This window comes from Calypte anna, chromosome 12 (genome assembly GCF_003957555.1).
Source record: "Calypte anna isolate BGI_N300 chromosome 12, bCalAnn1_v1.p, whole genome shotgun sequence".
Taxonomy (NCBI): Eukaryota; Metazoa; Chordata; class Aves; order Apodiformes; family Trochilidae; genus Calypte; species Calypte anna.
This window is the reverse complement of record NC_044258.1, coordinates 3,908,475-3,933,756: the sequence shown is the minus strand read 5'-3', so window position 1 is coordinate 3,933,756 and position 25,282 is coordinate 3,908,475. Positions and strand designations below refer to the sequence as shown.

General features: G+C 41.2%; 1 protein-coding gene across 4 annotated transcripts in view; it reads right to left on the bottom strand.

Annotated features, from left to right (window-relative positions):
• Positions 1-221: 221 nt before the first annotated feature.
• Positions 222-25,282, bottom strand: part of FBLN2 (fibulin 2) — a 106,857-nt gene continuing 81,796 nt past the window's right edge. For 3 of the 4 annotated variants that reach the window (XM_030458464.1, XM_030458463.1, XM_030458465.1), the window contains 11 exons: positions 23,766-23,879; positions 23,223-23,324; positions 15,746-15,880; positions 13,527-13,664; positions 13,238-13,381; positions 9,763-9,891; positions 9,134-9,259; positions 8,382-8,498; positions 7,450-7,578; positions 3,345-3,468; positions 222-2,313 (listed from right to left, as the gene is read on the bottom strand). In XM_030458464.1, the coding sequence (XP_030314324.1) occupies positions 1,956-2,313; positions 3,345-3,468; positions 7,450-7,578; positions 8,382-8,498; positions 9,134-9,259; positions 9,763-9,891; positions 13,238-13,381; positions 13,527-13,664; positions 15,746-15,880; positions 23,223-23,324; positions 23,766-23,879 (1,616 nt within the window). In that variant the 3' untranslated portion in view covers positions 222-1,955. The remainder of the gene's footprint in view (positions 2,314-3,344; positions 3,469-7,449; positions 7,579-8,381; positions 8,499-9,133; positions 9,260-9,762; positions 9,892-13,237; positions 13,382-13,526; positions 13,665-15,745; positions 15,881-23,222; positions 23,325-23,765; positions 23,880-25,282) is intronic. The other variant, XM_030458466.1, reaches the window with a different exon arrangement.

Here is a 25,282-nt window from a genome sequence, read left to right as displayed (position 1 = left end):
TCTCCTGCTCGCTGCTGCCCTGCTGCCACATCTCCCAGGCCTGCAATTGAAAGATAGGCATTAACTGGAAAAAAAAAATTGCTTTAAGATATGTTTATCAGCTGCCACTTCCCTGCTAAATGCTTATGAAACTATGGAAGACAAAAGATGGATAGAAGACCACTTTTACAAAACAATTTTTTTAAGGAAAAAAAACAAAGAAAAGCATGATGTATGCAAACTCACTGATATCCCATATTTTACAGCTGGGGAACATCAATAATTTTTGCCTGGTAGTGGGTCTCTATGGTATCAGATACAGCAAGATTTACACATTACTATCAGTTATAGAGTCCAAATTAAAGAAATTACTCAAAATGGTAGGAATTGGCCTTGCAGTGTAGTGAATACAGAACTCCTCCCCTCTCACCATAGAGGTGGTGTTTACAAGATTTTTGGATGCAGTTCAATGAAATATTTTGCATTATAATGAAATTTATGATTATGGCATGAAAAGCCATAAGATTTTATTTCTCCACTTTTTTTTTTTTTTTTTTTTTTTTGTGTCCACACTGGTCAAAATAAGATCAGCTGTAGAAAAGATTATTATTTTGCCAAGAAAGGCTGGACCTGATGATCCTTAAGGTAATTTTCCAACCTGGTATTCAATGATTCTATTATGAAACTGCAGGGTTATAAACAGCAATATATTGTAGCTATGTTTTTCCTTTAAAACATTTTGCAGAATAATTGTAGCTGGAACAAAGGAAGCTCAGAAAGTTTCAACACTGCAGCTTTTTTCTTTTTTGAGGGAGGAACAAAAAGAAGCAGACATGAAGAAGTTCTGATATTAATTTCTAAAGTCTAAAAAATACTTCAATTATACTATGCTTTGCCACATCTGGTCTTCAGGTTTGGCCCTCATCCAGTTTCCTATAGAACTAGAGGAAACCCAGCTCAAAACTTGGGTTGTGATATTTTCTAAATGGCATAATACAAACCACCAATTTAACAAGCATTTTCCTCTACATCATTTAGTAATGCAACAGAGGTAGTCCTCCTGAAGAAGAGAAGCAACTCCACTTTTTGTTTATTTAAAATTGCAAGTGATTTCTTGGTGGCACAACCAAGCTTTAAAATAAGGAGCAGAAATTGATTATTTCATTATTTCCATTTTTCATCTTGGACATTCCTTTAAGAATGCACTTTTAATTTAAGAACCTGCACTTATATTTACCTACATAGCAGGAGTCTGTACAGAGAGGAATCCCAGCAGTTTTAAAGACAACTACTAAAAATGGCAATGCGAGTTTTTACATGGTCTTGCAGTACTTAGCCTGTGAGTAGTCTTACTAAAGCAAGACTTATTCATAGGTGGGTTGTTTGTTTTTTTTTTCCACTGGTGGAGTTTTCTTTTATTTATATATATATTTTAGGCAACATATTAGGAAAGTTGGAAGGAGGAAAGTAAACTGGTGCGATGAGGTTAGTGACCTCAGTGTACATGTACAGCTTTTGACACAGCATCTCAACCCAGATGAAACCCAGAGAAACCCCAGCAAAGTCAGTGGCAAAGCCAAAGCTGTTGTGTAATAAGGAAAAACTACTCAAAGTAATTGCTCCCTTAATGGCAAAACCCAACACCCCCAAGTGAACATCTTTCCTCTCTAGTGCAATACCCTGCAGATGTGACTAAACCTAAAAACAAGTTCTATGAAAAGGTTCCAGCACTTAACACAATGTATGTACTGCCTTTCTAACCCTTCCTTTCCTCATTGTCAAATGATGTACAGAATTACGTAAGAAAAAAAAAAGATAAAAATTAACTTAATTTACACAACCAATAAAAAAGTTTAAAGCAATGATAGAAAAATAATATAAAGGCTAGATACATTAAATGCCAGTTCGACAGTATTAAGCTTTGGTAGAACAGTTAAAGAGCATAGCACCAATGAAACCCAATGTCAATACACGCTTCAGTATGCATGAGCTGTGATGAAAATGTAAATTTTGGCAAGAAATGTGGTGTATGTTCCCTGACGCCACAGTTTCATCTCAACATCCAGCAAGAAGTCTTTAGGCTCCTTCACCTGTCGCTGCAGATAGACGATGCCTGTGTACGAGTTCAGCCTTCGAGTGCTGAAGTAATTCTCTTCATTCCCCTTGTTGATGGTAAGGACTATGTTGTCTCCAGCGTAGGCAGGGGATGGTCCAATACGGAAAATATGAGCTGGGACCACGATATTGGTTTGGAAGTTCAGCTGGTAATAAGTAATGCGCACGGGGGTATTTTGGCAGTCCAGGTAATTAAAACAACTGATTCGTTCACACCTCCTGGGAGATGAGAAATGAAATTGAGTGTCCAGGTAAGAGCAGATAAAAATAAATGTATTTCAGAGCATAGCAAATCCTTAGATCTGCAAATTACACAAACAGGAGTCCCAGACTTTTAGCTGTGTAATTACCAGCTGCTTGTTCTGCTTTTACAGTGCCTATAAATAATTTCTAAATGATATAACTGTTAGAGTGCAGCAGTGTAAGAAAAAGATCATGGACAGATTGCTGTGCTGGGATGCTCCACTGTGAAGAAAGAGCCAAAGTCGTGCTGAAAGCAGCAAAGAGCTGGGAAGAGGGGTCTGGTATTAATCACTGACAGCACAAACCTGGGACAGCACTCAAAGAAAATAAAAAATTAAAATAAAAAAATCACACTAAATAAAGTAGCTAAAGCATGGGAAGGGAAAGAAAGCTCCTCAACTTGTAAAGCTGCTCAGTTCTCTAAGACACGAAAAGTATGGTTAAAGTCACAAGCAACCAACTATGGTCTCCCATGTACTGGCAGCCATTGAGGCAGGAAATGGACAGGGAGATTTTGGGGCTCCTAAGCCTCAGCTGCTGAGAGCTGGAAGCTGCAGGGATGTGCCATGGATGCATGGCAAGCTCATCATCCCACCCCCCTTGACATTTCAATGATCTCTCAGGAACTGCAACCTGAATATTCATCAGAGAGCCCCAAAACCACTGTAAGAGAGGTGCACTGAGCAGCCTGACAGCTGCTGCAATGATATATAAGCAGCATGAAAGATCTCATTTTTAAAAACTTAATTATAAACAGAGCCCTTTGAAAGCTCAAGCAAACAGAGCTGCAAGCTTTGCTGACTGCTGTTTGAACAGCAGATGGAGGGCAAGCAGGGGCTCCAGGGCTTGGAAAGAAGAAAGAGACAAAACCAGACAGAAACTCTGCATGGGAGAAGTCTGTGTGCTCCAGGTACTGAAGCATCTTCTTGGAGCTCTGAACACTTTCACCCCCCCCACAGACTGAAGCCTCAGCCATGGCAGGGCCATGGTGCAGCAGCCACACTCACATGTCAGACACTTGTCTGTAGTTGGAAGGGCACTCAAAGGAGAGGCAGCGGAAGCTGCCCTGGATGTTATAGCAGGTCTCTGCAGCTGAACAGTTATGGGTTCCTATGGCACATTCATCGATATCTAACCAGAAACAGAAGGACAAAGACATACAAAGTTAAAAAATAATAGGTAAACACAATTTACGAGCTGTAATGTGCTGCATGCATGAGAAGCAAGAGAAGGCTGTGGGTTCAGTTGCTGTGTGTCACCTCTTCACTCCCTGTGCCCACAAGAACCCCAGAGCAAACACGTGGGGTGTGAACTGCACACTCAGGTCAGGTCAGGTTCATCTCTGCTCACAGACACTTTTTGGCATTTGAAGTAACAAGGAGAAGCACAATTAATCCAATCCTGCTGAAGTTCATATGTCTTCTGCAGAAAAAACATCCTTCCTTGACCTTCTCAGTTAGTGAGAGATGGCAGCACCACTCAGCAGTGTGAGCAACAAGCAAGGGAGCCCACTCATCCTGACAAGCAGCCTGTGACCCTTTTAATTCTGTTTGATAGTCCTTCTCCTGCCTGGCAGAGCACGTGGCTCATGGCAGGCACTCAGCAAATGGCCAGGGCTTACCTGCCACCAGGGAGATTTGTGTCTTCACTTGGGCTTTGCAAACTGTGGCACACTCCTGTGAGCCCAGCTATACTCATCCCAAACACATCTGATGCAACACGGGGCTTAACTTTCAGTGAAGAATAAACATGAGAAAAGGAAGAAAAGTTCCCAAAATGCCTCCTGTCTTGGCCCTTCCCACCACAATAAAAACCAGGTATGAACATGTTTGGTTCAAACCAGATATAAACTTCTATCCAGAATCACCTGTGTTATACTCTCCCTTGCTTGCAGTGTCCAAAGTTGTGTTGTATTATTATAAGCTAGGCTGAAAGGAAATAGAATGTGGAAACTATATATCTGTAGTCCAGGGCAATGGAACCCTAAGCTCCTCCAAGCAGCCAACCTGTCCACCCCCACAGCTGCTGTGTAAGCTTTCAACAGCTCTTCTGATTGAAGATAGTTTTTTAAAATCTCCTGAAAGGATGGGCCAATTTTTGCAAGCATCAGAGGTCACTGGTGCTCCCTGAACCACAATTTCATGCTTAGAGCTCACCTGTGTCATGTGAAGTGTTTCCAAACAAGCGTGGTGCTCAGAAGCTGCTCAGCAGGTAAGCACAGCACCCATAAGTAAGCTCAGTGGCTGAGGGAAGCATCTCACTGGTTTCAAGCAGCAGAGGATGTGCATGCATGAGGGACAGTCCTTGGTGGCAGGTGGCCACTGCTCTAGATCACTCATACAGAATCATCAGAGATGTGAAAGGACTTCTGGAGATCATGTAGTCCACTCACTGCATGGTGTGTGATGGCAATGGCTCCTTCTGTACAGAGAAGGCTGTAAAATGTCCACGGATCCCAAGCAAACAAACATCCTCCCCACCACCCAGTCTGCAGAGGGGCCTTCCCCTCCCCAGAGATCGTGGATGGAGGGACACCCTGTGTCTGCCTACACATACCCATCAGAATATAACCATGTTAAAAGCCAGCAGGACCTTCTCACTTTTGAGAGCTGAAAAAGCAGGGGTATATCAGGGGAAGAACTTATCTACACAGGGAGGTTTCTCTGGCTTAAAGCAGGGGGCAAACACAAAGCAAAGGAACCACTGCTGCACAGCTGCATAGCCCTAGGCTCCAACAGACTATTATGAGGTATGGGAACTTAAGAACAACACTTTAGAACACAGCACACATTTTTGAAAATTTAAGGTAAATATACATATCTCCCTGTAATGTGAAATAATGTTGCAGAGGACAAAAAATAACACTGAAAGCTCAAAAACACTTCATGGTCTAAAGCAAATATTTGGTCACCTAAATAATACACATGCACGAGCCCAAGTCATTGGACCTTAAAATGCTAAAAACCAGATGCAATAACAAGGATCCAGCTTGAGCAGAAAAATATTGGCAAAGCTCTCACAGTCACATTGTGTACTCCCAAATGTCTAGACAACGCACGGAGGCTTTAAAATGAAATAAATGCTAACAGACAAACCATGTGGACTGTGCAGGGCTCTGTGGTTCTGCCAATTGTCACAGAGGAGAGAGAGAGACTCTTAGAGGAAAACTACAGCCCCCCCACTCCCTCCCTTCCCCTGGGATGAGAACTGATCTCATACACCAAGCTGACCAGTTTAAGCATCTTGCCAGGAAAACTATCCATTAGGAAGTAGGAAAGAATCAAAGTAAATAAAATCCCTTGATTCTATGAAGTGCCCTTAGGTGAAAAGAAAATTTCTTCCACATTGCAGTCGTTGTCATGAAAGCACTCCCGTCACCCGTTTGGCTCTGCTGCTGAATACCATAGGCAATTTCTCCAAAAAGATCCATATGTTGAGCTGCTATTACATGAGATAGAACTCGCCTGGTTGGAAAAAAAGGTACGAAGAATGTACCACCAGTAACTTTTAAGAACTGGTCAGATGATGAACATCTGGGGCCAGATCTCTTGCTGGTAGAAACCAATGTTGTCTTCTTGAGTTCAGCACAGCTGACATCAACTCAAGCCATTTCTCTTGACCATATCTGCAGAGGCAGCTCAATGTATAAGCCTGCCCAAATCTGCGTCTACAGAATTGCAGAGCTCAAAAAAGGGCACATACCTGGGAGTTACTTCCAGTGCCTGATGGACTGCCAGGGCACCAAGCCTGGCAGAGCTACTGCACACCAGCCAGGTTCTGCAAGTGAAATGGCTTTCCCCTGGAAGAAGGGTGCAGGAATTGGGGAGTAAAGGGACTTGAAAAGCTTTTCCAAGCATCATTGTAGCTCCCTTGGCAGGGCTGGCCTACCCAACAGCAACCCTGCAGGCAGAGTGAGCGAGCAGGGAGGGTTTCACACCACACAACATACCAGCAGCATCCCCAGGGAAGGATGGTGAACCTCCATCTTCATCTGCCTTCAGAAGGCTGGGTGACTCTGGCAGGAGAGCTGAGCTGGCCAGTTCCTACAGTGCCTCACACTGGTAACCCAGGGATGGCTGCCCCAGATCAAATCTCACTGCTGGCAGAGGTGGACATGAACATGCCAGCACTCATAGTTAGCAGGGGAAAAATAAAAAGCCTGAAGAGTTATAGCTGCAGCTTTCTAAAGGTGACTTTTACATAAGAATGAAACACACACGGATATGACTGCATTCTGAAGACATGAAAACTCAGTTATAAAAAAAAAAAAGCTTTTAAAATATTTTCAAAATACTTGAATTTTCATTTAGTCTGTTTCTCTGCTCCAAAGTCAGGTTCAATTGCACTAAAGCCATGTGTGATTTACACAGTGTAAGCTCACTGCCATTAGCACTGAGAAGAAAATTTAAGCATAGGAGATACAGAACCAAAAGTTATATGAAGAGTTCCTGAAAAACTAAAAGCAGGAAATGCCAGGTAGTTAAGTGTAACCACTGCAGGAATGGAAGGAGAGTGCTTTAAGGTAATCAGATCTTCCATCATCACTACACAGTGCATCCTTTGGAACTGGGGGATTTATACCTGACAGACAGCTGTGCACCAGATGAAAACCAACAGACACCCAGAAGACACTTCTATGATTCTGGAAGAAATTTGTAATGCCAGCATATTTAAGCTCAGGTGGCAGACCTTGGGATGTCCAAGTCCCACATTTACTTTCCCATTTTGCTGGGACAGGCAACTGCAACCGATAATGAAGATGGGGATTTCTAGAACTGGCACCTCCAGACAACTGGATCACTGAGTGCTGTGCCAGGCTGCACACACAGCTCACGTTCAAGTGCACCAATCTGAAGGATGAAGTGGGCTCCCTTAGCAATTCACTTAAACGATCTGCTCCCACAGACATCTGAGTGACCACAGTGCAATTTCTAACACAGGATACAGCTGACATTGCAGATACCAATACTTGGCAACTTTGTAAAATCCTGGCTTTTTAAGAGTGACTAATGTAGAAAATGAAGCCATGATTGAATAACCATAAAGGTTTAGATCATCCCAAGAATTAAAGCTTCATGATATAATCCTTTCAGTTACTAAACACCTCATTACCTCGACAGGTTCTTCCATTTGCTGCCATGGTGTATCCCTGCTCAGGACAAGCACACTGATAACTACCAGGAACGTTCACACAGCGGAAAGTGCAAAGAATGCCTGCACTTTGTGTGCACTCATCAATGTCTGGAGGAATAAAAACACAATTACAAACGTATGAAAAAAAGAAACAGAGTAATCTGAAAAGGGAGGCTGTAGAACACAGGGCAATTACTTCCTGACACATTTATGGTATATTCTTAGACAAGAATGCAACCATGAAAGTTTGACAGCTGTTTAGGACAACGGATTGTGCTTGCTGAACACAAGATGGCTCCCAAAAATACTGGTTACAACCAGTATGGACTGGTGGAAAAGAACAGTCAGTCTAGGACACATCTGAGTTTAAAAACATCTCTCTGGTATCTGTAATTCCTCCAGGATTGTTTTGGGAGCTTCCTTGTGCTAGGAAGAATGTGGATTTCTTTACCATTTCTTAGAGACCCTCCAAAGCACCTGTGGGTATCGGTAACATCAAGAAAACAGGTAAACCCCTTCCCTTCTCCATTCTGGTCACCCTGCTCCTCATTCACCCACCACCAGCAGAAGGCAGATGAAGCCTTCACTAAACCATGGCTGATTGGAGGCTTTAATTGATGCAGTATTAGATAAAAATATCTTCCCTCCTAATTTTTTCAGTCATAAACTCTAGCCTCATGAATCAATAACCTCACCAGTTCCACAGTCACACAAGTGTGTTCCAGTCTCAAGTAGGAGGCACGAAAATAGACTGATTTTTCCAATAGGAAGAGTTACTTTTTGCAGCTGGGTGTAACTCAGAATCATCCCTGGGCGTCACCTGCAGCATTAGGTGCTGCAAGGAGTTTGACAGCACTGACTGTTAAGAAGCATGAAGATATTTCACTTGCCTTAGAAAGTAACAGCTTTACCTTTACAAGAATGCCCGTCCTCTGCTAGCTGGAAACCTTGCCTGCAGTAACACTGATAGGAACCGTAGACATTGGCACACTCCTGGCTGCAGGGACTGGTATCACATTCGTTCACATCTGTATTGAAAAACAAATCCACAGATTCAGAACAGGATCTTTCACCAATTCTTGCCTCTGACAACAGCTACCTACAACAGATCCTTCTGGTCAGAGTAAATAAGGATGAAGTAATTTTTCAAAGATGATCTCTCTGCTCCCTAGGTGGAATGCCAAGACACCTGAGGATGTCTCTTGCACCTGAATTTAATTTCTACATATGCCAGTGAAAATACATACACATGCCAACACATGTTTCAGACCTTTTGTGTTACAGCTGATTAGAACCAGACAATCATTGCCTTAAGAAAATCATGGAGAATTTAAAATATTCCCATTGAACTCAAAATAAATTTATTTTAAAGATTTGTCATTATCAGATTTCATCCATAAAAAAACGTGAATGAAAAGTCTCCTAATTCTGACCTCCTAATGTTGTCCTTTTCTCTCATCTGGAAGGAAAAAGTATGTGAAGAAAAAAAGGGGAGAACTTGCCAGCTCTCATCTGCTAGTTAGAGCATTCAATTGAATTACTGCAAATCTGAGCACACACAACTCATGGGTTTGCTGTATTTATATTTAACTTCAACCCCTTCCCTAAAATCCCTTAATTCACACTGCAGTTTCTTCTTGATGGAAAAAAAAATGTCTAGTACCTTCACAGTGCTTCCCATCATAAGACAAGCGGAACCCAGAGGAACAAGTGCAGTGGTAGGAACCGGGGGTGTTCTCACACGTGTGCTGACACAGGCGGCCAGGGTAATTCCAGCACTCATTTATATCTGACAGCATAACGAGAAAATACACAATCAACTTGGAAGCAAAGGCATCAAACAAGATGCAGGAGGGTATTTTAAAAAGCGTCAGAGATTAATTTTGAGAGCACAAAATGCTGCAAGCTCAGGTTTCATGCTCACTTGGTGCTCTAATTGGTGTACAGTAACACTAAAGGACAAAATGCTGCATCATAGGCTCTTCTGAATAAAGTTGTGAACTCTTCAGAAAGATAAATTCTATAGCAGCAGAAGCGTGACCTGGAAAGTGCTGATGGCTTTAAGTGATAACCTGCAGCTAAACCAAACCAAGGGCACCCAGTCCCAATTCCCAGCAGAGCGGGCGAGCTTTACAAGGCTGGTCACTATGGCTGCTTTGGAGGTGATTCCTCTATCTTCTGGGGCACTGCATTGCAGAACCACTAACTACACACTATAGTGGTGCTAAATACTGCCTTGAGGTCCAAGGCTCAATCAATCAGCCCTTTCATCTCCTCCTGTGCCTTACATACCAATGCAGCTTCTGCTGAAGGAATCGTACTGATAGCCCATCTTGCAGTCACAGCGATAAGCTCCGGGAAGATTATGACAAACTTGCCCTTCACCACAACGGTGCACACCAGTCTGACATTCATCCACATCTGCAGAACCAGAGAAAGCAATTAGCTGAAATGTAGTTTCCTGAAAAATCAATGTTTCTGAAGAGAAATGAATTAGTTAAGTAACTGGAATAGAACCAGTGAGGTTGTTGCCTGAACAGAACAAAGAGGATCAGCTTTTCCCACTGTGCTCTTCTCCGTCAGTTTTATGTATCTCAAACTTCTGAAAAGCAATACATTCTCTTAAAGTGAGGATGGGAACTGTAATTGCAGTGGAGCTTTCCCAGGATATTCTGCATTTCAATATAAACACATTTTGATTCTGATCAAACCGTGATATTTGAACATCCCATTCTGATGTTCTGCCACTACATGAGTCACAGTAAGCCATTTAAAGCAAAACAAGCACTAGCCAGAAATTCTGCTCATCTTTTCAATTAAAGCAATTGCTATTTTCATCTCCAGTTGCCCTTTCAATCTTGCTTCTGCTGTCTACCTTTTGCTCTTTGCCAATGTAGATTTTTTTTTCAGTCAGCTCACTTTTTGATATGTCTCAGGGCTTCTCATCCAGAATCCAACACTGACAAATTAGCTGCTTCTCCACTCACGTGCATCACTTCCAATCTCATTTTAAAAATCCTCAGATGAAGATGAGAGCTTTCAATACACGCTGATTTACAAGACTTGCAACATGACTAAATAGCTCATCAGTATCTTACAAATCCCTGTCACCATCTGTGACAAGAAGCATCAAAAAAGTCTGATTAACCTTCAGAAACTTGTGTTCCTTCAAGTACTCTGAGATCTGTCATTTTCTAAGACAGCAGATCCTGCTTCCTTCCTGTTTTTCAGACCTTCAGCTACGTTAACAACCCACAGTCTTGTTCATGTAATATTAATCAGGACAGTAGCCTAAGGCTGGGGTTTCTCCACACTTCCCTACTCAGAGTTATAAATTTGAGCATTATTTCATTTCAAAGTGTTCCTGGGCACTTTCTCCATCCACCAAGAGCCTCAGATGGTGCTCCTGACAGCAGTCACTGGCTGAGAAAATGATACCGAAGTGACAGCAAGTTAATTATCACAGAAACTTGGATCTGGAAAAGTGAAGATTGTATCAACCATGATGAGAGGCACTAACGAAGACTGTTCAATATTCCAGCATTTTCTTTTAAGGTCAGATGTAGCATCAAAACAAGGAAGTTTCTAATGCAGATACAAATTTGTTAAGCAGGAGTTTTATTTGCAATTAATTCACGCATGCAACCATTTCATTAATTTGTCCAAAATTACATCTTCCATTACTTTCAGACTTTAATTAGTTCTAGGGCATTATACCATGGGAAATGTGCCACATTTCACTGTCGTCACAATACTCTTCGGTTAAATGTAAGAGGCAGGTTTTAATAACTGATTTACTAAATCAGAAAGTAGGAACATTTTCATGAGAGATGAGTCCTCTAAAACAGAGAAGATGGCCATACACATGTAGTTCTGCTGGAGAAATGTGCAGATGATGTATTTACTGCTGTGGATGAATCTGAATCAGGAACATAATTAGCTATTGTAATGCCTTAAAGAAACTAATCTTTATCAAAGAGAGGGGAAAATAGGACCATACGCTTTGCTTTTTCTTCTCCATCCTCTCTGCCTGCTTAGAGTAAACCATAACACAAACCCACCAAAAGATACAGGCTGCAAACAGCACACACACAGCAAAGGTAGAGAAATCACCAATTAACATAAACATTTGTTTTCCCAAAATTAAACTGCAGAAGCTTCCTTATACCTGCTCCTTAAAAGCACTGCCTATGATGTGAAGTAGAGACAAAGGCTCATCAGTAATTACAATACATTGTTATCTCATTGTTCTTTAAAGATGTAAATGCTGTCTAAATAATAGTAATTTCCTCCTCTGACACATATTTACACACAGTCTCCTTTAGGAACAATGGGAGGAAAAACCTGGATTCTTTCTATAAATCATCAGATGGAAATTTCAGAACATAATTTGCCCTAGCCATCAGCAGGGCTTGAGAACAGAGGCCACTGGCATTCTGAGGTGAATGATCACTGCTTACCTGTAAGAAAATGGCACAGTGGTAAACCTAAAAACAAATTCAGGGGCAGCACAGTTCCAGTGGTGCAAACTTACTTAGCCCAGGTGAATTTGCTGAAACAGAAGTGATTGAAACCAGCTGAAGAATTGTGCCTTCACAACAACAAAGGGAAACAGGACTTTTGGACCTTGCCTTTGCACCAGCCAGAATATTTCAGGCTGCCATATAGTAAGGCAGAAAATGAGATTGCACTCCTTTGCCCTGAGCTTACAAAACAGAACCAACCCCCTGGAGCTGTGCTGGGAAGCTTCCTCAGTTTTCTCAGTTACACACATGAGATGCCCCCATCTTCTGCTTCCAAGTCTTTCCCACCTTCTCGCTGGCCAAGCAAGGTCAGGATAGTCCTGGGGGTAAGATCATGAAGGGTACAGAAGAGCAAAAAAGACAATGCAGAAATTTATGTGGAAATGTGGAAAAACTCTAGCTATACTGCAACTTTTCACTACAAGTTGCTAGTTGTGACCAACACAGCTTCCACCAACCCGTAACAGCTCAAGAACATATTTAATCTATCATGTGCCTATTCAAAGGGCACATGAGTAGGAATTATTAGGATACCATCACTAACCAAAATACTTATTTGTCATTTTTTTCTCCACTGTTGTTTCAAAACCATTTCATAGAAAACAGAACATAGGGAGTATTTCACAGACCACAGAGAATACAGCAACAGATAACAAGCCATTCCTTGGGCACCAAGGCCCTAGCTTTCAATTCCTTTGTGGCTAGTGTGCTCATTTAAAGGGCTGCATGCCATGCTAAATAAATATTTCAACATTCTTTTAACAAAGAAAGAACTCATCCTAAACACACACACAACTGGATGTACAAGGGGAACACCATTCATAATGACACAAAGATCATCCACTTAGTTCTACTCTCCTGAGTCCCCAAACTCAGAGCTTCTCCTTTGCTGCATCCCCTGGCTTCAGATCATATTGGTTATAGTGAGACACTGAGAAAAACAGCAAAGGGTCATGGTTTTGACTGACAGCATGAGGTTTAAAAAGGAACTCAATCACCTTCACTTCAGAATGGAAGCCAGTAAACCCCATATGCAGTCAAACCCAGTGTCACCCCATGCACCCAGAGGAACTCCAGGCAGCAGGCAGGTCATCAGTGCAGCATTCTCCATTGATGATAAACCACTGAGCTGCAAATGCATACAGCAAGTTCCCATTCCTCATAGAAATTTAGCAGTCTGGAGGTAACTCAAAACCTTTTTTTTAGAATGGAAATGTATTTGATCCTCTGGAGTGGGGTCTTACCAACACATCGGGTTCCCTCCTCATTGGAGTGGTAGCCTCTGCTGCATGTCAGAATGTTCCTTTGGCAGGTATAAGAGCCAACAGTATTGATGCAGTTGAACCCTGGTTTACATGGCTCAGGGAGAGAGGTGCATTCATTAATATCTGGCAAAGAAAATTAATTAGATAAATTAGAGAAGTTATTTAACCCTTTGAGACTCTTTTCTTGCAGCTGTCATGTTTTTTTCTTTTACATCAAGAGGAACAGAAGCTGGACAGTGGTGCTGCACGTATCACTGGTCCCACTTACCAACACAGTTGCCCTCAGGATCTTGTAAAAATCCATCCATACAGCGTTGCTTTGACTCACAGTAGAAAGATCCTTCTGTATTCTGACACACAAAATTTACTTTACAGCTGTGAGTTCCTCTTTCACATTCATCAATATCTGTTAATCAGATAAAACACCAAATTGTGACTAGATAAGTTGTGGTTGTCAATAGTTTTTTTCAGTAGTTTTTGTGAGTAGTTTATATATTCATATCTCAGAAAGGAAGTTAGGAAGCATTTAAACCTGACACCGAACATTGCCTTTGGGAAATAAGAGGTTTAGGTTTGTTTGGTCTTGGACATTCACTGCAGCACAGGCTTTGGAATTTGTTTGGTTCTGCAGCAAATTTGATTCAGGTCCCTGCTGCAGAGCCTCTGATAAATCACATACATTAAACTGTCTGCAGCTTTAAAACCCTGAAACCCAAATTTAAACTAAGAATGAGGTACACGTAATCTGTGGTACCACATAAAATGTGTACCACACTCTTTCCACAGGACATTGTCTCTTATTCCTTATATACCTCAGGAATTCTAGGTAGAAACTATCCATCCTCTGCTGCTAAAAGGGCATCTAAGTAGAACAGGGCTGGGATTTCCCTGCAAACACAGGTACATATGTAGGCATATATGTACCTAAATATACAGAACAAACATCCAACTCTGAAAAATATTCTGAAAAAAAGATTTGCACAAGAGGCATGAGTAACAAATTTTGCTATCTGTTTTACTCTGCAGCCAGAGCTGAAGCACAGCTTTCTCCTCCTTATTACGCATGAAATTATTTCCCAAAGTATATTTCCCAACTTGAGGGTTGCTTTACAGACACATTGAAAACACTTCCTGCAAGTTTCAAACAAGTTTACACTCAACTGATCTGTGGGGAGAAACTACATGGATCAGCTGATAAAGTGGCACTGCCTCCATTTTCAACTTCAAGAAACCCCACCAAGGAACAGAATTTAGCTAGAAATACTGGCCCTGTGAATATTTTCAAATGCTACTTCAATATCTGCTGGTTCCTCTGAGAACAGTCCCTGTGCTGAGCATCTTTACCAGAAGATCAAGACAAATGGAAGAACCCCTCAGACTGAGGAGTCCCCACTCCTCCAGGCAGCCAAGGGGAGAGCTGCTGGCACTGCTATTCCAACCCCTCCATTAAATGTTGAGATCAAGGGAGAACAGCACCAGCCTCACAGGAAGTACTATAACAGTAAAGTCTTTCTACATATTTCTTGACTGATATTTTAAAATGTGGAATTCAGTATTGCATAAACCTCTGCAAATTCAAAAGTTATCTGTAGGCAATTTTACACAGAGCAGTTCCGGAGTTTTAGTCTTTCTTATAGGTTATTAATTGAAAGGCTACTTACAAATTGTAAATATTGTAATCTATTATAATCTAACATTAAGATTAGAAAGCAATTTAGATTATCAATAAATGTTAGAAATGCTATAAAATCAGATCACAGAAGAAGACATTCACAAAACAGTCTCCTCAAGTAAACCAGAGTTTGTTTAGGGCAGCAGCATATAAAGGAGAGTTCTGATCATCTCTATTTTATAACCTCATGTTATGTGTCAAGAGCTAAATTCTCTCCTTAGACATCTCATCCTCCAGCTGTCAGGAAACATTTTGTGTAAAAAATTTAGGAGGCAAAACCATTGACTCTTGCCCTGGGAGGCAGGGCACAGATCTCTTGCATCCTCCTGTGCTGCAGGGGAACTTCTCCACTGATGTTCACTTCTCCACTAGACCTCTATAGAGGCCAAGAAGGGGGAGATGAAGAATAACTTCTTAAACCCTTGACCATTCTAAATGTAAATAAATACAGACAGCCATCCTAAACACAGGGAGGACCAGACTGCAGCAGCCCCATGACCCATTCAGGCTGTGATTCACTGTTCAATGGCAAACAGTATCAGACCCCTCTGAGAAAAGCATAGCTATTCAAAGGAATTCCTCCAACACTGATACCTCTTGTAAAAACAGAGTAAATCCTTATTTGTAAGGTTTCATCCATTTTCCCAGTTCTTTCTAGCTACCTCTGGAAACCATTTCAAATAAATGGAGGTGACAATCAGCCTTTTAAGTCACAACCCTGCAATCACAGAGCAACAACCAGAAAATGCTATGCAATCCCTTCCCTTTCCTGTTCGATAACAGCAGTTGCATCAGCTGGAAAACACTTGTCTTACCAACACATTCTCCATCCTTAAGTTCATAACCTGGCTGACAGCTGAGCTCCTGGAGACATTTGAAGGATCCCATGGTGTTGAGGCAGTGCTCTCTCCGCTGGCAGGTGTGCATATCTGTCACACATTCATTGATGTCTACAAGAAATAGTTAAACCAGTCAGTGCCTCATCAGTCTTGAGTGATCTGCCTCTTCCTGCTCTTTTGCAAGAAGTCAAAATCTCAAGTGAAGCCCTGTCTTTCAAAAGACAGTCAGATAGACTTTGCTGCAGTGTTCTGATGAAGAATATTTTACTCCAGGATCTTTTGTTAACACAGAGTAACTCCAGAGAGAAAAATCCCAGGGAGATTTCCTTCTCCTCCCCTCTTCCCAAATGTGCAGTGGATGGTGCAGGCATGGAGGACAAGCAATGGACAGAGCTGATTAAATGCAGGGTGGCCAGAGGACTGGTAATCAGCTTTCAGTTTACTGGACAGAAACCTCCTGGACAACAGCACGAGAAAGTGATTGATGCTTTATGTTCATTACCAGGTTTTCATAGCTCAGACTACAACACATTAGTCCTGCTGCATCATTCCAGAAAGACAGGAGCTGCTGCAAGAGCATGGACACTGAGTATGAACTGGAAACTTATGCTTCCAGTTTGAAATAAAGTTTATTCCCATACTCATACAAGAGTACAGACACTGCCCACCTCCATACAGACTGCCTGGTACCAGTTCCTAAGGAATGCCTCACTGGAACTGGGTACACACACAGAGATGGAGAGAGGAATCCTGAAGGCTCAATCAAGTTTGTAAATTTGCATTTTAATCTCTAAAGACATCTGAATTTAGCAAGTGGAGTAGTAGAGAAGGTAATTAACAAAAAAATTAAGTACCAGACTATGGAATGTAAAACACACTTTGGAAAGGAAAACGCCACACCCTTAAAATGGTCTGACAGGCTTAGATGAAACAATGTCAAATTCAGATTTTGCTCATTTAGAAATGAAGGCTGAGAACAGCACAATGAGCAAATACTTAGAAGCAACAAAAAAGGAGTAAAGTCTGGGAAGAGAAACTTTCTTGCCAGTCTCCACAAAATCCTACACATTTGCAGTTCTATATAAAGCTGAGAAGTATTTCTAGAGCTAACAAAAGCCAAATGTGACCATAACTATTATCAATCATCCAACTTCTCTGCACATGAAGCTGTTTTCATACTACACAATAAAGCAAGTATTGTTTAAATCAGATTTTCATTTTGTCTGTAGAACCTCATTCCCAGCTAAGTACCACACCAGATATATTACTTCCCCTTGTGGAGTATGAAAACAGGAAAAGCCATTTAAAAAGCCTTTTGTCTTAGCAAATGCATCAGCTTTTTTCCTATCAAAGAGATTAAGAGGAGCACCAAGAGAAATTTTAGTTCCTGCCAAAGTCACTTAACTGGTGATGTGCACTGAAGATTTGTAAGACTAGTATGTTCTTTTGGTGCTATCTCCTTTTCCATTTATTTTTGTTTTATTTTCGTTTGCCATTGATATTCTTCTCTTGCTGTGTACTTGTTTTCCAAAGCCAGCTAATTAATTCGCAGCAAGGTCACCACCAGCAGCTGGATATCTTTCTGCCTGTCCCATTCCATGTTTGTTTGCTTCCACTGAGTGGCAGGTAATTGCCTACCCAAAAGTTCTTCAGGGTTCTGTCCCAGTGCCTGTGTACTTTCCCAGGTTTCAGCCTGAAGTGTAAGCAGCAATACTTTGACAAGAGGTCTTGCGAAAAAACAAAACCACCACTAATAACAAAGAAAACCAAGAAAAAACCCCATGTGAGCTGGGAGAAGAATAGGAATTGCTGTGGGAGACTCCTCCCAGCTATCTAGACTTATTTCTTAAATAAATTTGAGGGGGCTTTTTAAAATTAAGGGAAAAATGGCTATGAATAACCACGTAACAGCACCCAAACAAGAACAAGAATTTCTGCTGATGTAAGAGGCTATACAACAGGTCTGAGGTTGCAAACTTTCTTCTTTTTTTTCTTTTTTTTCTTTTTTCTTGTCTTGCAAAGCACAAAAAGGTCTGATACATCCAGCCTGACAGCACTGAACTGCATCATGTGAACTTCAGTCAGTTCAGCACAAGGTCAAAATAGCCACTAATAGGAAAGTCTGTTTGTATCAAACACTGCCCAAAGCACACAGAAGGTTTCCACTTGATTAGTAGCTGTAAACCAGTAAAAAGAAGGATCAGATTCCACAGACAGAAAAAAATCTAATTTAATTCCATGTTTTGTCTATAATTTTTGATTCAATTTTCAGGTTTCTGAGGACTTCAGAAAATAAGTAGAGCTGGCCCGAACACAATTAAGGAAACTAAAACCATGGCAACTAAAGGATTGCATGCAGAATTTTTGGTTTCAATGAAAGTTTTCTGTACAAGTGATACACTGACTATCCTCAAAGCTGAATGATTGTGATCTGGGCTGTGATGTAAGGCTTAAACTATGAGCTGTGCAGTTTGCAAGGTTCTGCTCTCTCCTACCCAGTGTTAGGACATGAACCTCCATCTCTGATACCAGGCCAGTTACCAGCCCACCACAATTCCCTTTTCATTGTTATTTAACAGAAATGTACTTCATTGTTCATTTTTCTAAACTGATTCCTAAATGGTCTTGCCTGAAAATGAGATCTCAGAAGACTTGGAGCACCCTTCTCCTGAGCTCCCCCCAGTCTATGTCGTTGCTCTCTCTGTCCATGGCTATCACAGCACCAGGATGGGAAAAGGCCTCTTTGGGGACAGTTCAGTCCCAGTTTGTGCTCCTCTTGCTCCACCACTATGGCACAAGGTAGAGGGGAGTGAGGACTGAATATGTTTTTATAAAAACACTACGATCTCTCCTTTTTACTTCCTTGTTGATTATCTATAAAATCAAGAGGGCCCATAACTTTAGTGCTGGAAATCAACTCAACAAGTCAGTAGGATGCTCAAGAGAGCACTAGGAAAAATATGACTTATGTTTCCAGTTTAAAATAAAGTTTATTCCAAACATCAGACAAGTTGGAGTCTTCATCCAGCACAATGGAGACTGTGAGGTGGGAAGCAATTATATTTAAAAAATAACAGAAATAAGAGGAACAATAATTTAGTAATATATAAAAAACAAGTCAAGAGTTAACTTCTGAGAAATCTACTAGGTCTGTGTATGTGGTAACAACATTCCTCACTTCATGTCAGTAAATATCAGGATGAAATGTAATCATGTAATATCTCTTTTTTTTTCTCTGGAATTATTGTTGAAAACAGCAACACTCCCTGAGCATACCTATTGCATCTAATAAGCTGACATTTTTGCAAAGGAATATCAGATTTTACCTACTGCTATATTTTTCTATTCATACTTCAACATTAAAAATTTTTTTTTGCATATTTTATAAAAATGTCAAATGTGGACTTGTTTTTTGGTTGTTTTTTGTTTGTGGGTGGGGTGGTTTTTTTTTGTCCTGCATCTGTACTTTCTCATATTTGCCTTTGTTTTTCTTTCTCTTCAGATTACTTCAGCTGAAATTTTTTTATGGAATACATCTGTTTTATTTCCCCTTGTTGTCACTTTACAACCACCCATCCTGTGCTCACACACATTCCCTATGGTTCAGCAATAAAATGGCTACTTAGTGCTGGCTGGGGCAGGAGGGAAAATTTAGACAGGAGCACCAATAAAGTAGTCAAGTAGTCTCTGCCATTGTGCATGTGGGTGGTGGTAATGACTTTGCCTGAAAGTCACCAGGAAAAGCAATCCACGTTAAAAATATCCAACCTGGCTCTTATCTCTGGAGAGCATAGAGCTTTCAAGCCTAAAGCCATTTTAATATCTGCTCCCAAAGTTACACAAAGCTGATGTGTGTAAGCTATTTAAACAGCTGGCAGCTCCTCATGGTGCATGGTTGGCTTTCAGTTCTGGATATCTGCTCTTGAATGCACCTGGCATTATAATCTTCCACAATTTGACTAAAGGAAATTCAGCAGATAAAAGGTTATCAGCTGCTTGTTGCTGTGCAAAGATTTTCCCTCCCATCACTAAAGCATGCAATGAGGAACATCATTAAAACAACAAGAATTTGTAAAGAAATCACCAAAGCTTTCCTGGTGGTATCTGAGGTAACTCAAGATGGGGCATGAAAGCAGTCGAGCTGGGCAACGGTACCTCAGTAAACATGGCAGTGATGCAGCTCAACAAAACACAAACCCCAGTTTGCTTGTGGCTTTCCCCTTTGATTCAAGGAGTAGGAAAAATGTTAAATACAAGAAATGTTCTCCAGGCACCCCTTCCAGAGCAGAGCTGTATGTGAGCAGGGAGCACACAGGGGGTGTCTGTTCAAAAAGAAACTTCCAAGTTTTCTAGATTATTCATGAGGATACCTGCAAAAACCTGACTTGCACTAGAGAATACAGACTTGTTATTCTGTGAGGAAGAAGAGGATCTTCTAGCTTTACAAAGGCAAGTAGTAGCTTTCATTTTATTAGCAGTGCCTGAGGTTTATCTTATAGCAGTTACAGTAAAACTCTGTTAAAATGTCATGGGATAGAGGACAGGAGAGGAAGAAAGTGAATAAAAGGAAGCACTTGGCATCTTCTGTAGCACCTTCTGCCAAAGTTGCTGACAAATACGCATTAACTTAGCTTCAAAATGCTCCTGGGAAATGTGGAAAAGAACCACTGCATAGATCAGGAAAAGCATCAGGGGATTTAAAAGCAAGATTTTCAGAAGCAGAAAGCAAGGTTTGGCAGTTCCTTCAGCTGCTCTCTTATCAGACCTTATACTGGGAAGTGTGGGACATGCAACAGGATCTGGGAAAGCCCTGAAATACACCATGTGGCTGTGGCCACCTACAAAATCCATCTTCCAGCTCACAACCTGATATTCTCTGGAAAGGTATCTTTTCTTCCAGGGCTGTTCTCTCAACTACTCAATTTAAACTAAAAAATTTCATTGATTTTTCATGCTTACCATATCTCTAAATAAATAAATAAATAACGATAAATCCAAATTTAACAACTTGAGGAAAATCCAGGAGACAGTAAATCACACTTCTACTCTAAACTATCACACTGGATAAGCCTTCCTGCTCGAGTCCTCATGTCACTTTACAGTCATTGTTAAGATGAGATCATGGACCTTTAAAAGATAGAACAAAACCAAGGTTGTGATGGTCAGAAAAACAGCATTAAAAATGCGGGAAGAAAGACATGGGTGGAAGAATGCAAATGCATCCACAGATGACATCAGAGTCGAAGTTTTGCTTTCATTAATGCCTAGAGCTCTCCAGATGCTCTGTTTGTCCAGGTGTTACCACAGCACTGCTGTAGCTCAGGTGCCTCCTAGACCAGTCTCAGGAAAAGTACCCTAAATAGAAACTATTTCGTAAGCTCAGGCCTTGGCTTTTGGAAGCAAATTAAAGCCTCATAAATACACTTTTAAAAACAGATTGGCTTCTTATATGAACTTAAATAGCAGGGATGATACAGCAGAATTATGATCTACCTTTGACTTTTATACAAGGAGTTTTGTGCCAGAATCAACAAAGGACTAATCTGAATTTTAAATTTCCATCACTTTGGAATGGATCTTTTCCACTGCCCAAACTTCTGATGATTTCTTGAGCTGTATTTATAAAGTTTTGCTGTTTCATGATGTCTGGGGATTGGGCAGTATTGAGACTGTCCAGAGAGAGCAACTACTATGTTTTCTTTGTCCAGTTTAAGAGCCATCAGCACTGCTGTGGTCATCATAGGTATAAACTTTTACAACTTTTGAGTATAGTTATATGTATCCTAAGAATGTATTGCTAGGGAAAAAGCCAAATAGCACACAACTCATGATGGTAAGTGGCTGAGCAAATGGTGCACATGTGTTTTTACTAATTTCATATTGAAATGTCATATGAAAAGATGGCCAGAGAGCCTTTTAGCACAAATGGTTTAAATGCAGTGCAGAGCATGAAGAATTATGATGCTGTGGTGAATGGCTTATACCTATCATCTTACCAACACATTCTCTATGCCTGTTGAGTATAAAGCCCTCTGCACAGATCACTGTGTGGTTGACACAGGAGAATGATCCCAATGTGTTCACACATAATTGTCCTCTGGAACAAGCGTGAGCACCTGTGAGGCACTCATCCAAATCTACATCAACATGTTGCAACCAAAAGGGAAAAACAGAATTCTATTAGAACAATGTCTGAAATGAAGCAACACTTCTTTCACACTGGAGATCCCTAAATGAAGTGTGTTGGAGCTACCACATCACCACCACGCTGTAATATACACACTGTTACACTGGAATAAACCCTCAGAGATCATCCAGTCCTTGCTCACACCTCTAGGCTTTTGTTATTCCAGAAAAAAACATTCTTAAAAAACAGGCAGGCAGAGCCAATGTACACTCTTTGTGGGAAGCCACCCCCCTTACCACCAAATATGTACTTTAATACACATCATAAACTCACTGCTTCCACTGATGTTTATGAGTGTTTTCACTCACTTTAGGAAATGATTGCCTCAAAATTCCCCTTTTTTATTCTGACATTAATTAGCTTCCACTGCACTTGAGTAAGCAATGCACAGTGCTCATTTTATCTGGTGATATTAAATCCCCATTTTCTTTACTGATTATCCAGAATTTCATGAAAATTGTCTGTTATTCACTAAGATCTGAGATTTAGAGGGATGTGGATCACTTGTGAGCAGTTTTGAGTGTCAGAAGCTTCTACTTCCATTTCCCATACTTACAAATTTATAATTAAGGTATGTCACAGAGCATTGGTTCCTACCCCAAATCTTTCCTGGGCAAATATATCCTTTGTCACTACCCAGCCATATCCATTTAAAAGGTATATAATGTGAACAATCAGGGTGAAGCTTTGGAATTCACTGTTCCTCATTATGATGAGCTTCAGTGTCAGATGAAACATCAGGAGCTGGTCCAGCTCACAAGGGCACATTCAGCCTAGCAGCAAAACTTCATTGAATTCACATTTTCAAGTAGAAGCAAAACCAAACAAAACAGCTGATGGGGCTGTAGTTCTGAGGTGGTTTCTCAGGACAACAAACACACCCAAACCCTGGGCTGCTCCCATTCTCAGGAAGAAAAGCTGTGTGTCCATGGCTGAGCAGACTGAGCCTGGGGAGGAACAGTCCACAGAAGAGAAATGAAGAGGGCTGAAGAAAAGCCTGGAATGTCAGAGGAAAAGAGCATAAATCCAGGCTTACCATCACCTGAAGTGCCCAGGTAAGAAGCACACAGGATACATGCGCTTCAGGAGTTATATGTGAAGCAGATCTGGTACTACTTCTGGCAAATGGTCTCTGTATTGCTACTGGAAATTCACAGCAATGAAAATAAGGAACCCTTAGTAGAGAAACTCCTAGGGTCAGAATATCAATGAGATCTATATAGAAATGTTTTAACCTTGGCTCTGTGCTAAACCCAAACCACCTACCTTCACAAGAAATCTCATCAGCCATGAGAGTATATCCAGACAAACAAGAGCATACAACATTTCCTTCCACAATATTGCAGATGTGCTTGCAGGGGCCATTATCTATACAAAACAAAATTGCAAAATACATTAGCATGCACAACACACATCAGCTGAAGTTACAAATGGCCAGGTCATCCAAATATAATCCCAGTTTAGGCAATGGGGAATGCAGTTTGCAAACTGTCTGTCCAGAAAGCTTTAATCAATACTTACAACCCTGCTACTACCCAGAAATACACCCATGCCCCTCCTACCTGCATTGCACACATTATCCTGTGTACCTGCACTGCTCACCTTACACTAATCATCAGGTGGTTAATAACCTTGAAATCAGAGGAGAGCCTCCAATTATTCCTTCAGGTTTCCCCTGACAATTCCTCAGCCTTATGCCACAGAGGTAACAAATTAAGGATGTGTGCTGAAATCAGATTGGTGATGGGATGTGTGGAATTTAATTCAGGCTCTATAAAGATTCATCTGCAGTTTACACCTCCAACATACCTTTACACTTATCCTGCTCTTCTTGTAAGGACACAACAAGAATAGGCTGAGGAGAGGCTGCTGGAGGGATGGTGGCTTCTGCTTCCAGCCTTGTCACCTGTTCTCTGTCAGGATCTGAAAGGCAAAGGTGGCAGAGATGAATCAGAGACAGCACCATCTCCACCAGGCACACCCATGGCAAGCCTCTTGGTGCCATTCATCCCACTCCATCAATTTTATGGAGGAGGAAACATTTTAGTGACCTGGACAATTGTCCACGAATGCAAGTGAACAGCCAGGTTGGGAAACTGCTGCCTGTTTGATACAAACAACTGTCCAACAGCCCAGACACAGAGTGCTGCGTGTTAGTGGAGATGCTCAGAAACATCATGGACACAGGTCAGGGAGCTTGGTGAAAATAACTTCTGTAAAATATTGCCACACCTAATGAATAAAACAGAAAGTGTTGATTTTATTTTTTAAAATGCTGCTGTCAATGGCTTTGTTTCATTTGGTGTATGATGGAAAAAAAAACCCAGAACCCAAACAAGTCTTTAAACATATTCCGTACATCCTATCTCACAACAGATGAAAAGCAGCTTTACAAGCACAGGATACTCTGGAAAACATGGCAGCTGCAATTCGTCATTAAGAGTTTTAACAAGCAGCAATCTTAAAGGTATCAGAATAGTTAAAAAAAAAGCCACACACACAAATCAACAACACCCCCTCCACACACAAAGCTCTGTTACATCAACAGGAGTAATCCCTTTTATCAGTACCCTCAAAATGGAAGCCTAAATCCATAAGGCTACATTCTTCCTTGAGAGGGATGTGTCATGTTCCTATTGATTCCAGTTCAAGTGCCACCTGGAACAAAGTGTGAGCCACCAAATAATGACAACATTAAACAGGTAAGTGTGACTGCAGTACAGGTTTGGATTATGGAAAGAGTGATTTCAGCTTAAAAAAGAAAAAATTAAATCACAGACATACAAGAGGCAATGACACAGAGGCAAATACAAGACACCTGCTCGTGGCATATCCTGGATGGTTTCCTCAGGAGAGCAGAGAAATGAGAAGGAGCTTTATAAGTTTCATCAGTGGATGCTTCCTTCTTGCCACACACAGCTGGTGCAAGAACACCCCTTCTTGAAAGCCTTATAAAAAAGTGTAACATGCTTTAAAAACCATAAGTTAAATGCAAATTCACAAATACATTCCCAGTCCAGTAAAGAGCAGGAAATGTACTAGGGCAGGTAGAAATACAAAGCCATTCTTTCCTATCAGGGGAGTAAAAATTACCCAGTATGAGATTCAAAACTGCCTGGTATGGGTCTCCATGCACAGACCACATGATGGAGATCTGTCACAGAGAGGAAAAATAAGAAATGAAGACCACTGTACCATGTTGGCAGGTGCAGAACAGAGGGTAAAGCCAAGCACAGTGAGGTGCCCTGCCCTGCCAGCTCCCTCACCCAGCCCTTCATCTGACCCAGGGCTCCTCCTGAGCACCCCAGCCCTTCCTCACCTTACTC